This window comes from Syngnathoides biaculeatus, chromosome 2 (genome assembly GCF_019802595.1).
Source record: "Syngnathoides biaculeatus isolate LvHL_M chromosome 2, ASM1980259v1, whole genome shotgun sequence".
Lineage (NCBI taxonomy): Eukaryota > Metazoa > Chordata > Actinopteri > Syngnathiformes > Syngnathidae > Syngnathoides > Syngnathoides biaculeatus.
The window spans coordinates 28,880,348-28,894,206 of record NC_084641.1 but is presented as its reverse complement, the minus strand read 5'-3'; the positions used below and the strand labels follow the sequence as shown (position 1 = coordinate 28,894,206).

General features: G+C 47.7%; 1 protein-coding gene across 1 annotated transcript in view; it reads left to right on the top strand.

Moving 5' to 3' along the window:
* Positions 1-13,859, top strand: part of plxnd1 (plexin D1) — a 112,412-nt gene that overhangs the window by 67,150 nt on the left and 31,403 nt on the right. Inside the window, exons 15-19 of the mRNA XM_061845614.1 lie at positions 624-763; positions 1,026-1,205; positions 1,293-1,377; positions 2,736-3,053; positions 10,509-10,658. Of these exons, the coding sequence (XP_061701598.1) occupies positions 624-763; positions 1,026-1,205; positions 1,293-1,377; positions 2,736-3,053; positions 10,509-10,658 (873 nt within the window). The remainder of the gene's footprint in view (positions 1-623; positions 764-1,025; positions 1,206-1,292; positions 1,378-2,735; positions 3,054-10,508; positions 10,659-13,859) is intronic.

Below are 13,859 nucleotides of genomic sequence, written 5' to 3'. Positions count from 1 at the left end.
CCGTCTGCCCGTCTTCGGTCGGCAGCTGCTACGAGATATCAAAACCTCAGAAACGGAGGAAAACTTACTTTGATGTCAGCGTCAGGAATCGGCAAACACACTTAAAGAAGTTCTGCCTTTGCGAGCTTTAAGAAAAGATCGTGCTGGGGTGGTTAAAAGCAGATTTATTAGCTAACCATGACTGCACGCTAAGCACATTTACACAGACCTGAATGAAATCGTCAAAAAGAAACTTCTGTGGTGGAAAACTTTTGATGTACAGAGTGTATTCAATCATGCGTCGACACTCGCGACAACAGGTACAAAAAACTAAAAAGTCTGCCTTACCTGCAGTATTTGGTTTTTCCACATCCGTTTACGAACACGGAACTGCACAAGCTGTCAGAGCAGTAAGCAGATTTGCGGCTTGGTCTGGAAGGGTTTTGGCTTTTGAAGTACTTGGCCAGGGGACAGCAAGGTGTCAGGTTTGACAACCACCACTACTAGCGAGCAGATGGCCGGCAGACGAAAGCGGCGCCGGAGAGTCAGCCGAGGTCGCCTCGAGCAAGGCACGGAACCCGCAAGTCCGGGGGTTGCGAACGGAGCTGTAGAAACAACTTCCGGTCCTTCTTGTTTGTGTTCAGGTACCAAAGATGTTCTCCATGGAGCCGAGCAGAGGCTCTCGCGCCGGAGGGACCAGAGTGACCATCCGAGGGGAACACTTGGGAATCGGTTCTCAAGTCCGAGTCATGGTCAACAACACGCTGGAGTGCATCATCGCAGAGTGCGTAAGCATTTCGTAGTCGGCGACGAAGGCTTCGAGTCCTCTTGGGCATTTCCATGAATAAAAGATGCAAGTTCCGAAGCTATTACTCGATGAATTAAATCTTTATGCAAGGCAGCTTGTAAAGTCAAAGACTTTTTTGTTCCGAGACGGCTCGAACCGTCAGGACGGCAGAGAACTTGTGAATGCAAACCTTTCAATGAGGCCTAAAGCTGATTGATTGAAGACGGGCGCTTTGTTGTGCCTTCCCCCCCGCTTTTAGGCAAACAGATGACACCATTCAGTGCACGATGCCGCCAGCTCCGCAGGCGAGCGGCGAGCCGGTGGCGGTCTGTGTGGAGTTTGAGAACGTCTCCTGTCAGGGCGAGGAACTGAGCAGCGCTTACGTGTACGACAAGAACCCCACCATCAGCTCCATCAAGCCCGACAGGAGCTTCCTCAGGTCGCCGAAACGTTCCTCGGCCCTCTTGTTTGTTTTTTGTTTTTCCGTCAAATATTCACGATTTATTTGGTCGGCTGTGCGTCGCAGCGGCGGCAGGACCATCACGGTGGCGGGCCACGGATTTGACCTGGTGCAGAGTGCCAACATGCAGGTGCTGGGAATTGGACAAAGTGTGAGTAGCCAACGTTTTACGGCGTCACAGAAAATCACATGTAAAAGTTCGAGAGAGCCACCGTTGCAGGACTCGGACACGAAGCAGACCGGGGAAGTAGCCCGACTTGACCTTGATCTCTAGCGCCGTACTGAACCAGATCCAAGATCTAAGATGCTTGAAAGGGAGACACAGAGATGTTTGTAGCTCCGTTGATTCGTAAACAGAATATTCAAATCGGTATCGTTGTCATTGGAGGACTGGCTCATGAATTGACTCATCTGTCGCTCGCGCTTTGACGCTGATAAGGATTGCGCCCCGTCGACGGCTATCGGGCTAGAGGTTCATTGGTTCTGTTTTGCAAAATGACTCCCAACCACGTCCCAGTCCGTCCCTTTAGAAGCGGGCGAGACATCTGGCGATCTTTTTTGCGCGACACTTTGCAACATCCGCTCGATTTTTCCTCCTCGCCCGAAACGTTCTGCCGCATTCATTTAGAATTTTTGGGGGGATAGAAATGGAAAATACCCAAATTTTTAGGTATTTTTTTTCTGACGGTTGCACAAACGTTGTGAAAATGTCAGTCACGCTCCCGTTCTAGCAAAGATCTTTAAGAAATTGTTTGTTTTTTTTAATGGGCTTTTAATATGGAAGTAAATATGTGCCACTAGGATTTGAATTTTCAATAGTTGCTACAATTCGCTGTCTCGGGTTACTTCAGGCAGGGTTACTTCAAGTCAGAACCGAACACCCAGCCAATCGCAGTTCCGCTTTTCTAGTCATGTGACGTCACACGCCTCCCCTGTCGACAGCGCGGTCTAAGGCTAACGCTAGCTAGCACGCTGTGCTGCATGCTTCCACGTCACGTTAGTCATGTGACGTCACGTGACTAAAAAAGCGTAACTGCGATTGGCTGGCTGTTCAATTCTGACCTGAAGTAACCCTGCCTGGTGACAGCGAATTGTAGCCGGTTGAATTCTTAACATTGAAAAGTTACACTGAAATATAACTATTGAAAATGTGATGACTTTACATCTCAAATTCAAATCCGGTTTTCTGTGACATTTCAAATTCAAATCCTGCTGGCACATATTCCATATTTTGTACTTCAACCTCTAAAAGGTACATAAACTGTGCAATACACTGATAAAACCTGTATTGTTTTCTTCCCATTGTATGCTGCAATTTATTTTATGTTTAGGATGTGTCGATAAAAATTGTTTGGATAAGTTGAAGTGTTTTTAATATGTTTAAATGTGCTTAACTGGTGAGGGTTTTTTTTATTTTTGGCTCCTACATGGGAGTTTTTCACCCACTCCCCGGCGCAATGGACACTTGCAACCGGGCTTCAATTTACGTCCCCCGCGTTGCCTTTGCAGCTCTGCGCCGTGGTTTCGCCCTCAATCATCACGTGCCCGTCGCCGGCCTCCGGCCGGTCCCGGCGGACCTCGGTGCAGTTCTACCTGAATGGAGTGCTCTACGAGGAGGAGGGCCCCTCCCCCGCCGACGATGAAGCCGAGGAACAACAAGAGGAGGAGGAGGAGGAGGAGGAGGAGGAGGAGGAGGAAGAAGAGGAAGGGGAGCTTCACAAAGGGCACTTCCTGTTGGATTACGTCGAAGACCCGCAGTTCTTCACGGCCAACAAGGAAAAGTTGATTAAACATCACCCGGGAGAGCAACTGACACTCATCATCAACGTGAGTCGGATTACCGCCTCGCCGGCACGGGGATACCAGAGCAAACAAACATTCAATTTTCATTTTCATTATTTATATATATATATATATATATATACATATATATATAAAGCCACGGCGGCACGGGGAGAACATGCAGACTTCACACAGGGAGGGCTGGGATTGAACCCAGATCCTGTGCCGTGTGTGTGTGATATATATATATACCACTAGGTGTGATATACTATATATGTGAGATATATATGTATACGTGTTTGTGCGATATATCCTACTACTATATATAGTCTTAGATATATAGATGATATAAATGATATATGATATAAATATGTGTATATGTACATATATATGTGTGTGTGTGTGTGTGTGTAAATATATACATATACATATATATATATATGTGTGTGTTTGTATGTGTGTGTGTGTGATATACACTCCTACAATACTATATATATATATATATCACACATTATATATATTTACTGTATTTATACATATATATTTACACACGACACAGTGGATCAGCTGGTTAAAGCGTTGGCCTCACAGTTCTGAGGTCCCGGTTTCAATTCCGGACCCGCCCGTGTGGAGTTTGCATGTTCTCCCCGTGCCCTGTGTGGATTTTCTCCGGGTGGGCACTCCGGTTTTTCCTCCCACGCCCCCAAAAACATGCAACATTGATTGGAGACTCGAAATTGCCCCGTCGGTGTGTTTGTCTCGATGTGCCCCGGGATTGACTGGCGACCGGTTCAGGGTGTACCCCGGCCCCCTGCCCGTTGACAGCTGGGATAGGCTCCGGCACTCCCCTGCGAGGATAAGCGGCGAAAGAAAACGGGTGGGGATACATTTGGATGATTCACAGTAGCTTCGTGCAGTAGTTTAACGTTCAGCAGCAGACACGCACACCTGTGTGAATGAATACGGAATACAAAATTTTATTGCAGTCGTCTGACAAGCGTGAAAGAGCAAATTTGTCTCGTGGTCCGATGCGCGCGTTACGTGTCGTCTCTCTCCAATGCCGCTGACATCTTTTTTTTTTTTTATGACTTTATTGACCGTCAGATATTTACTATACTATATAAAAAGACCAACAAAAAAAAAAACCTATACGCGTACTACTGTATAAAAATTATCTTTGGATTCAGATATAAAACGTGGAACGAATGTCAACAAATCTCGGAGCCGATCAAGGATCGGTGAGTTATGACATCAGCGAAAAAAATGCAAATTATCATCTGATCCAATCTGGCCAATAACATCAACGTAAAGTCTCGTGTACAAGTCACTTTAAGGATCAGGGCGCTTCTATTTTACAGTTTTTGGTCCAGGAGTCGGTAGGATAACCTTGTACATGTACCGTGTGTGTACATTTCGTCGCTACACATGTTTTAAATCCCTGTGACCATAAACCGTAATTATGAAATCTTTTTCGGATATTTCACGTGCAGATTTTCTACGCTCCTGGCTAAACCGTTACAAATATAAAGCACATTTCACGACAGGAAATTTGGCTTTTTGATATCAAACACCATAATGGATGTCATGTGACGAACGTGCGGGAGAATATTATATCACGATAGCTATCTGTTCAAATGGATTCCATAATTTAATATCATAATTTAATATTGAACGAGCACGTGGACGTTTTCCATGGAGGTCCGCCTCACCCAGCTCATTGCGGACGTTGTGATTTTCCCAGAAAAAAAGCGAGACCGTGGCGAGTCCTCGGGACCGGATTCAAACACGCGTCAAATAGTAATCGCGGTCTTTCTGATCTTCTCGTGTTCGTATGATGAACGTTTGCCAGCCGTGCGTTGCACACGCTTAGCCCCGAGCAATTATCGGACGGGGTTTTGACCACATTTCAATCTCAACCTCAACTTGACTGGCGGAAAATGCTGGCACCCAAATTTTCAAACGGTGTTTTCTTGATATTTGTGAAATAAATCATGTAAAACATCTGAGACGAACGTGCAACCGAGACATGGAGAGAATCTGTTGTTTCTTCTTGGTGTGCAAAGGAGGCTCAGCTGGCTCCACTGCGGGGTTCCACGTTCCCGTTTGCATATTCCCGTTCGCGCCAGAGGCGTAAAAACCCGCCAAAGGGGGGCGGGGCCCCCACGGGACTGTGTTGTCGTGGCTTCTCCAGCCTCCAAGCACCAGTCTGCACGGATCCATTCCGACTCCGGCCGACGGCGCGGTCTAAGGCTAACGCTGGCTAGCACGCTCTGCTGCGTGCTTCCACGTTACGTTAGCGAGCATGTCAGTCACTTGTTTTGTTTGCGATTATATTTGCAGTTCTACTTCGGGTTGACCTGTCGGCAGTAGCCGACGTTCCCTCTAAGCTGTGCAACTGCGCATTTGCGCACTTGTCGCAGTGGAAAACAGATCTAGCGCAGTGAACTCCATTCTGACGTTTTTGTTTTTTTTTTTTTAACACGGCAGCAAACTACCTCCCACAAAGAGCTGCTGCTCGGCCACAGCTGGCCACACACACTACTTCCGAGTTTACCTGACAGCGCCCCCCTCCATTTCAAAGGGGTACACTCATAATTACAAACATGTGAATAATGGAAGAAAAAGTGGTGAAATTGGATGAAATTTTTTCTTTTTTGAGTAAAAAAAAAAGGTCTGGTCTGAAGCCAAAGTAGAAAGCGCAGGATGAGATGGTGTATAATGTTAAAATTCTACCTTGGCACAACCTGATCGAGGATGAAAGCACGGACGATACATTGCCCAAAAAGCTAATTCTGTATTTTAAAGGTCGAGTGTCATCCCTATAAACATTCTAAAATAGATATTGAAATGAAAAATACGTATAAGATTATTCACTTCAACGTGTACTCGAAAAAATAAATACGAGCGGAGAGCGCGTCATCCTTGCGCAAAGTTGCGGAAGTCTCATTCGACATCCAAGTGGCAGCCATATTGGCTGCATTTACTGTCCGTGACGTCACTCCGGACATTCGCCATTGAAAAATACGACGTGGCCCCTATCGTGGGACGCGCCCCTTCAGACACGGAAGATCTTTTCGAAGAAGAGGATCGAGTGAAGTGTCCGGAGCAATATTACCCTATTTTTCCCAGCCATATTTAGATGATATGCGGATCACGGCCAAACCACCTCCCCGCCCTATCCACCGGCGGTGGTAAACGGCCACTTTCGCGGCGGACATGAGCTCGGCCTCGTCGACACTTGTCCCGAGCGTTCAAGCAACGCGACGAGCCGGCATTTTGGCTAACACGAAGGAACAACGAGCTTACCCTCCCGGAGGTAAAACTAATACAAAAAAACAAAGTCCACTCGAGGGCGGTCCCAGCATGTCCGTCACTTCCTGCTTCTTCTCGAAAACAAATCCCTCGAGAGGATTTTCATGGCGGGAGTTACAAAAATCATATTTTGTGTTGAAAAAAAAAACCGCATGGGTCCATGTCGGCTGCCGTTTTTTTTTTTTTTTCATTAATAACATACTAAAAATCATACATTTCATGACAGTGGCCCTTTAAATATAGGAGGCAACGTAGCATTAACCCTAAAACTGTTTGGGACCTTCATTCAGCTTTCAACACGCATTGCCAAAGATATTCCGCCAGCAATAATTCAGTTTTACACCAAGAAAAACAGACGGAAATATCATTGTGGGTTAGAAAAAAAAAAAATGAAACAAAAGTTGGAAGCGACCTTTCAAATTTATAGTTCATAGTTGGCTTGGTATGTATTTTTTCAGCGTAAATTAGCAAAGACACAAAATTGTTCTTAAAAAATGTTCTGATGTAAATGCTGTAATCTGAGCCGTGTAACTTTTAACGGATGACGCCGATCTGACCACGGCGCGTACGTCCGATGTCGCTCACGGCGGTCAAAGGGGGCGCTCAAGGGCTTAGCGCCTTTGCTCAGACGCGTCGAAAAGTTAGAGGGAACATTGGCAGTAGCCGGGCTGGAAAGAAGGAAAGATTCTTGATAAGGAACTCGACTGTCAAGCCGACGCTCCAAGAAGCAGCTCAGATGAAATGTGGCTGGTTTTTGTTCTGGTTTGCTTTTTTTGGGTTTTTTTTGGACCAAGCGTGAATTATTATTTATGCGCATTTTACAAGCTGCCGCGACATATTTTTTTCACGATAGCGTGATAGCTTTTCGCGTCGGCATGTGTGTGGAATCTGTGTGCGTTGGGAAGCGTTTGTTGACGGAGACCTGGGAGGCGGCATCCGCAATGGCGACAGGAGAGGGCCTCGACGCGAGGAAGCGCACCCGGGATAAACACGCACATACGCACCACTTCCTCACTTTTGCAGGAAAAAAAAAAAAAAGAAGAAGAGGGGAATTGCAATTCGGTTCAAATTGGCTCTCACTTCTCCTGGCTTTGGCCTTCTTCCCTGTTTGTAATCCCACCGTGTCGGTCGCCGAGTTAATTGCGGGGAAATGCGGAATGAAAAGAACCGCCGAGAAACGCAAAACAGTAACGCGATCAAAACTTTGGCCGCGGAGGAAAGCAAGTCGCGCAACGCCAATGGATTTTTCTCATCGTTATCAAGCGTTTTAACGCGGACGACGGTTTTCGCGTCTAGCGCGAAGGCCCGTTTGGCCGCGGCGCTCAACGACCGCCGAACAAAAGCCGTCCGCAATCTGTTCGTGGAAGCCCCGCGGGACCGCCGAGGCGAAACATCATAATAATATCAAAGCATCAGCTTTTAATCAATCGTCATGCGCTTCCTGTTGTGGGCTCAACGCACGATATTGAGATTTTGTTTTGCTTTGTCTGTGTTTTGGCTCGGGTGCTGTTTTTCTCCCCCCAAGATCTCATTGACGCTTTTGTCAGGCTAACGTGAGAGAACAAGAGAAGTTGGACTCGGTCTCATACGGACGGTTTTCAGCTGTCAAAATTTGTCAAATGTTGGCTTCTTTTCTTTGGGTGTAGACCTCGTGCACCTACGTCATAAAATCTTTTGTTTACGTCGCCATATTGCAGGTCAAGCAAAGTATCGCTCAATGCTAAGTCGGTTGGACGCGCAAATATGTCTTGTAGCGCGACGCCCAGACTCCTGTCCGATACCGTCAGACATGTAGAAGGTGAAAATAAATGACGGTACGTGGAAAAATTTGATAAACTTGGCATAGAGGACTCGTATTTAATGCCGAAGTCGATGTTTTCGCCGATAAGAAATTGGTGCCCACTTATACGTTATATGTTTGCTCTTGTTGGAAATATTTTTAACCGAGGTCTGGGTATGTTTTTTTTTTTTTTTTTACATTTGCGTGTCCCAGGTCCCCATATGTTAACAAAACAAAAAAAAAAAAAACTACATAATTGCAAATAATTTTGCGGACCCCCAGTGTACAGCGAGAGGACCCCAAGGAGTTCCCGGACCCCAGTTTGAGAACCACTCGAGCTTGTGCATCGAAGTCACGTGACTGGCCATATTGCCGGTCTAGCAAAGATTTCTTCAACGCTAAGTCGGTTGGAGACGAAAATATGTCTTGTAGTACGACGCCCGGAGTTTTGTCCGATACCGTTGAACATTTAGGAGGTGATAATAAACGAAGGGACGTGGAAAAAATGAGAGACACTCGTCATAGAGGACCCATATTTAATGCTGAAGTCGATGTTTTCGCCGATAAAAAAATTCAATTGGACTGTGAATTTGCTTCTGCTTGTCTTGGACAACTTAATCTACACACGGATCTGGTGAGGAAGTCGTCGAGATTCACACGGAAAAGTTTGGACGCATACAAATACTTCGTTGCTGGATCTGTTCTCAACGGGGAGACGGCTCGTGAACGCGGAAGCGTACTCGGCTACATGTTAATCTTTGCCGGAATCCATCGATCTTTTCAGATAGTATTCAATACAAATACCAATATTTCAATGAATGACCCCTGGTTTTACACAAACTCGCATTCATTAACTATGACGGACGGAGCCGTCTCCGCGGAACGTACACGGAAGCGTATTGCGGCCACACGTTAACCTCAGTAAACCTCTGCGACAGTTTTTTTTACACTTGCATTGTTCTCAAATGAGCCAACTTGGCATTATGAATACTTTTTTGCCAATTTAAGATTTAGAATGATAATTCCTACCTGAAATGACGCGATCGCTACACAGGCACGTGTGTATTTTGGTCGGGCGCCATCCATCACGTTTAATTGCCGAAATCCATCGATATTTTCTGCTATTTTCATCTGGTATTCCATAGAACGACCTCTTTGAATATCTCTTTCGTCTGTTGCAACAACCGACAGCAGAACACGTCTCAATATTGTAAATATTCTGCTTGGGTTCAATGTCGCGCAGCCCTTTTTGACCTCCAATATGGCGCCGTGAAAATGGTGACGTCACGTGTCCTCGCTCCGACAGCCTGACAGCGTTTAATTCTCATTTTCTTGCGTTTTGCGCGGAACTGCACTCCTGTATTCGGCCTCAGTTATTTATCAAGAATAACGCCCCCCCCCCCACCCTCGCTCTGCGAGACTCGGTTCCCGCGACCTCGACGTGAAGAGCGGCTCTATTATTAGCAGGATTACACCCAAAACTCGGGGAGTTATTAGAATCCCTCTCGGGTTGGATTACGCACGAGCTGCCGCTGCGTCTTCCCGAGCGGAGAAAGCTGACAGCGCCGCCGGGACGGACGCAAGAGTCATGCGTGGAAGACGTTCCCGTGAATAGTCGAAGCGCGGCCGCGTGACACGATTGCACAGCTCGGACAACAAAGAACAAAAATTGTTTGGAGGTTTTCTGGGTTGTTTTTATTTGTCCTTCCCTCCACGTTGGCTTCGCTGACAATTTAATAGTCTATCGGCGCGGTTGTGAGTGTGAATCCTTGTCTGTCGCTACGTGATGAGCCAGCAGGAACCTCGCAAAAGAGTTCCAGTCGATTTATGAAGCGATGGCGCGTTAGCGATCGAGACGATTAGCTAGTTTGCCGTTCAGGGCAGACCACGACATCAGCTCCGAAAGTTCAGCTGCGGTACGTCTGTTCGGGCCTCCGCCGCGACGCCGCTGAACTGCTCGGTACAGCACCGGAACGAGCCCAGAGACTCTAGAATCGAAATATGGAAAGATATATCTGTGACCGTCGTTCAGTTTTGTAATATCATCCTTGAATTTTTTTTTTTTTTGGTCAACATTATGTCGTGTACTCCAAAATGTTCCCCGAATGATGACTTTAGCAGGAGGGGGTGACGCCGTCAGCAACGTTGACGGCTAGAAATTTGCCATGTTGTTCTGTCCGAGCGACGTCGTCCGGCGAAGGGCTTGAGAAAGTTATTTTAGGCAGGCCCGGGATCTCTTGTCGGCGGCTTTGTTTGCGTAGTCTCGGCCATCCGAGCGGGATTGTTTGCTGCTTCAAGCCGAGGCCAAAGGACGTCCGCCGGCTTCCTCCGCGACGGCCCCGCCGCGGCTCGAGTTATCGCCGCCCGTCTCGTAACGCTCGGCTTGTTTGTGTTCCTTCCCGTCGCAGAAGGGGCCCAGCGATCTGGAGCTGATGCCGGACGAGTACTCTGTGATGATCGGCCCGTACCCGTGCAACATCAGCTTCCACAACGACCAACTGTTCCATTGCACCATCAACGGCCTGCTGAGCTCCCGCGAGACGGAGATGCCCGTCACCGTAAGTATGCCGGCCGGCCGGCTTCCTCTTCGAGTTAACGACAAGATAACGGTGGATTTCACTGCGCGTTCAAGATAAGGAGTCCGTCTCAGGGCCTCAGTTTGATCCTAAACGACTATTCCTGTCTTACGAGTCGAGTAATGTACCGTCATTTCCGGCCTACGAGCCGCGTCTTTTTTCATAAGCTTCCAACCCTGCGGTATATGCGATGATGCAGCGCTGGCGTTAGCGTGGAGCTAGGGTTAGCGCGGCGCTAGCGTTAGCGCACCTGGTTAGAAGCCTCAGACAACAGAGTTTAACGCTAGCGCCGCGCTAATAAAGCGCAACTGGATTGGCTGGGTGGTGGGTTTTGACCTGAAATAACCCTGCCTTCTTAAAACTGAATTTCAGACAGCGAATTGTAGCCGGTTGAATCTCAGGAGACTGAAAATAGTGTTAGTGCGGAGCTAGGGTTAGCCGAAGCTAACGTTAGCGCGGCGCTAACACTACTGCACATGGTTATAAGCCTCGGTACACAGAGTTTAACGCTAGCGCCGGGCTAATAAAGCGCAACTGAATTAGGTGGGTGTTGGGTTCAACCTGAAATAACCCTGCCCTCTTAAAACTGAATTTCAGACAGCGAATTGTAGCCGGTTCACTCTCAGGAGACTGAAAATATTGCATTTGAATTTTTTTATATAGCGAATTTGATTAAAAAAAAAAATGAAAGTTATTGAACATGTGATCACTTTGAAATAATGTGAATTTTACAACGTAAAATTTTCAGTGGCATTTTTGATTATTTACTTACATATTTAACATAGTACACCTCTGTCCTATCCTGAAACGATCAGAATAAGAATACATTTATATTTTTTGTTGTCAGCAGCCGAGCCAAAACGGTACACGACCCGCTTTTGGGTCCCGACCCACCAGTTGAGAATCACCGTTACAAAGAGCAGCGTTCTGTCATCGACTTGCATTTCCCAGTTTAGGTTGTGAAAAATACTTTAAATACGGCAGCACGGTGGCGCAGCTAGCAAAGCGTTGGCCTCACAGTTCTGAGGTCCCGAGTTCAATGCCGGACCCGCCCGTGTGGAGTTCTCCACTGTGCCTGCGTGGGTTTTCTCCGGGCAGTTTCCTCCCACATCCCAAAAACACGCAACGTTAATTGGATACTCTAAATTGCCCCAAGGTGTGATTGTGAGTGCGGCTGTTTGTCTCCGTGTGCCCTGCGATTGGTTGGCGACCAGTTCGCGGTGTGCCCCTCCTCCAGCCCTGTTGACAGCTGGGATAGGCACCGGCACTCCACGTGACCCTTGTGAGGATAAGCAGCTAAGAAAATGGATGGATGGATGGATGTTCTATCTCAAGGAACCACTGTCACCATCTTTTGGGACTTGAGAGTGTGCAACTAAAAGAAAAACAGAGACGTCCTGAGGCAAAGCTAACATTTCCTTGGGTCACGTATGAAAGTTATTACACGCTTACGGCATCTTTTTTTAGTCAGTGTTTTTATTTCCCGTTTATCTCCTAAATCCTTGATCAGGCTGCCATTTTTTTTTTCACGCGATCCAATTCGTCAGTAGGACGCAATCGGCCGATGCCGACGCGAGCTCGGCGGCGTTTGTTTCGTCTCCGTCACGGCGACACGGCTCGGCGGATTTCCTCCGCGAGTCCTTTCGCGTTGCTCCGTTTCGGGAAAAGCGTTCATTCATATTTAAGTTAAGAGAAAGAACGTGAGCGGGATGCCGAAATAGCTCCGGAACAAATGTCAAGTCTGTCGCGAGAGTGCCGCTGCAAAAAACCATTTGGAGCACGGAAATAGAAATATTTGCTTTGGGTTCCAGAACCGCAACTGTCTGTGTGAGTTTTTTTTTTTTTTTTTTTAACGACATTGTCTGAGAATAAACTCGCAAATGGCAACGCGAGGTCTCGGGTCGAGAGGAAATACCGAAGCGTCAAGCCGTGGCGTCTTCAAAGTGTGTGAAAGCGGTGCAGACAACGTTTAACGCAATCACAGGGTGCGCGTTCTTCTCCGTTCCCCGGCACGCTGGAGCATACGCGCATGTATGTTTTCGTGGCGCGTGGCAAGAATTTCTGCACCGACTTTTCGAAACGGGAAGGTCTATTTTTACAAGCTCGGAGTTGGGCCGCAAAAAAAAATCGACGAGGGGGGAAAAAAAAAACGTGCTTGTCGGACTCCGAGCGGAACAGGAACACACAACAATGCCGTTTTCCCCTCCATTACACGCAGTCGGAACCACAAGAGAAGGCACTCTCTCACAGTCTAAATTTGATCCGTCCATTATCTACCGGTTTTCTGGGTCGGGTCGTGGAGAAAGTAGCTTCCCAGACTTCCCTTTCCCCAGCCACTTCTTCCAGCTCTTCCGGAGGGATTCCGAGGCGTTCTCGAGCCAGCCGAGAGACATAGTCTCTCCAACGTGTCCTGGATCGTCCTCGGGGTCTCTTTCCGGTGGGACATGCCTGGAACACCTCACCAGGGAGGTGTCCGGGAGCCATGTGAATCAGATGCCCTAGCCACCTCATCTGGAGGAATTGTTCAGTGATTGCCAAAGTGCCGTTCATCTCGAAGTGAACCAATTTTTTTGATAAAATTGTTCATCCATCCATTTTCTACTGGTTTTCCGGGTCAGGTCTCAGGGGAAGTAGCTTCAGCGTGGATACCCAGACTTCCCTTTCCCCAGCCACTTCTTCCAGCTCTTCCGGAGGGATCCCGAGGCGTTTCCGAGCCAGCCGAGAGACATAGTCTCTCCAGCGTGTCCTGGGTCGTCCTCAGGGTCTCTTTCCGGTGGGACATGCCCGGAACACCTCACCAGATCCCCCAGCCACCTCATCTGGAGGAATTGTTCAGTGTTAGCCAAAGTGCCGTTCATTGCGAAGTCAACCGAATTCACGCCTCTCAATGCAGAGGAGCAGCGGCTCGACACTGAGCCCCTCCCGGATGATCGAGCTTCTCACCCGTTCTCTAAGGGAGAGCCCGGACACCCTGCGGAGGAAACTCGCCTCGGCCGCTTGGATCCGGGATCTTCTTCTTTCGGTCATGACCCACAGCTCATGCCCATAAGTGAGGGTAGGAACATGGATCGACTAGTAAATTGAGAGCTGCGCTTTTCGACTTATCTCCCTCTTCACCACAACGGACCGATACAAAGTCTGCAGTCCAAATTCAAAGTTTTAAAAAGAAAATGCGAAGCAAGG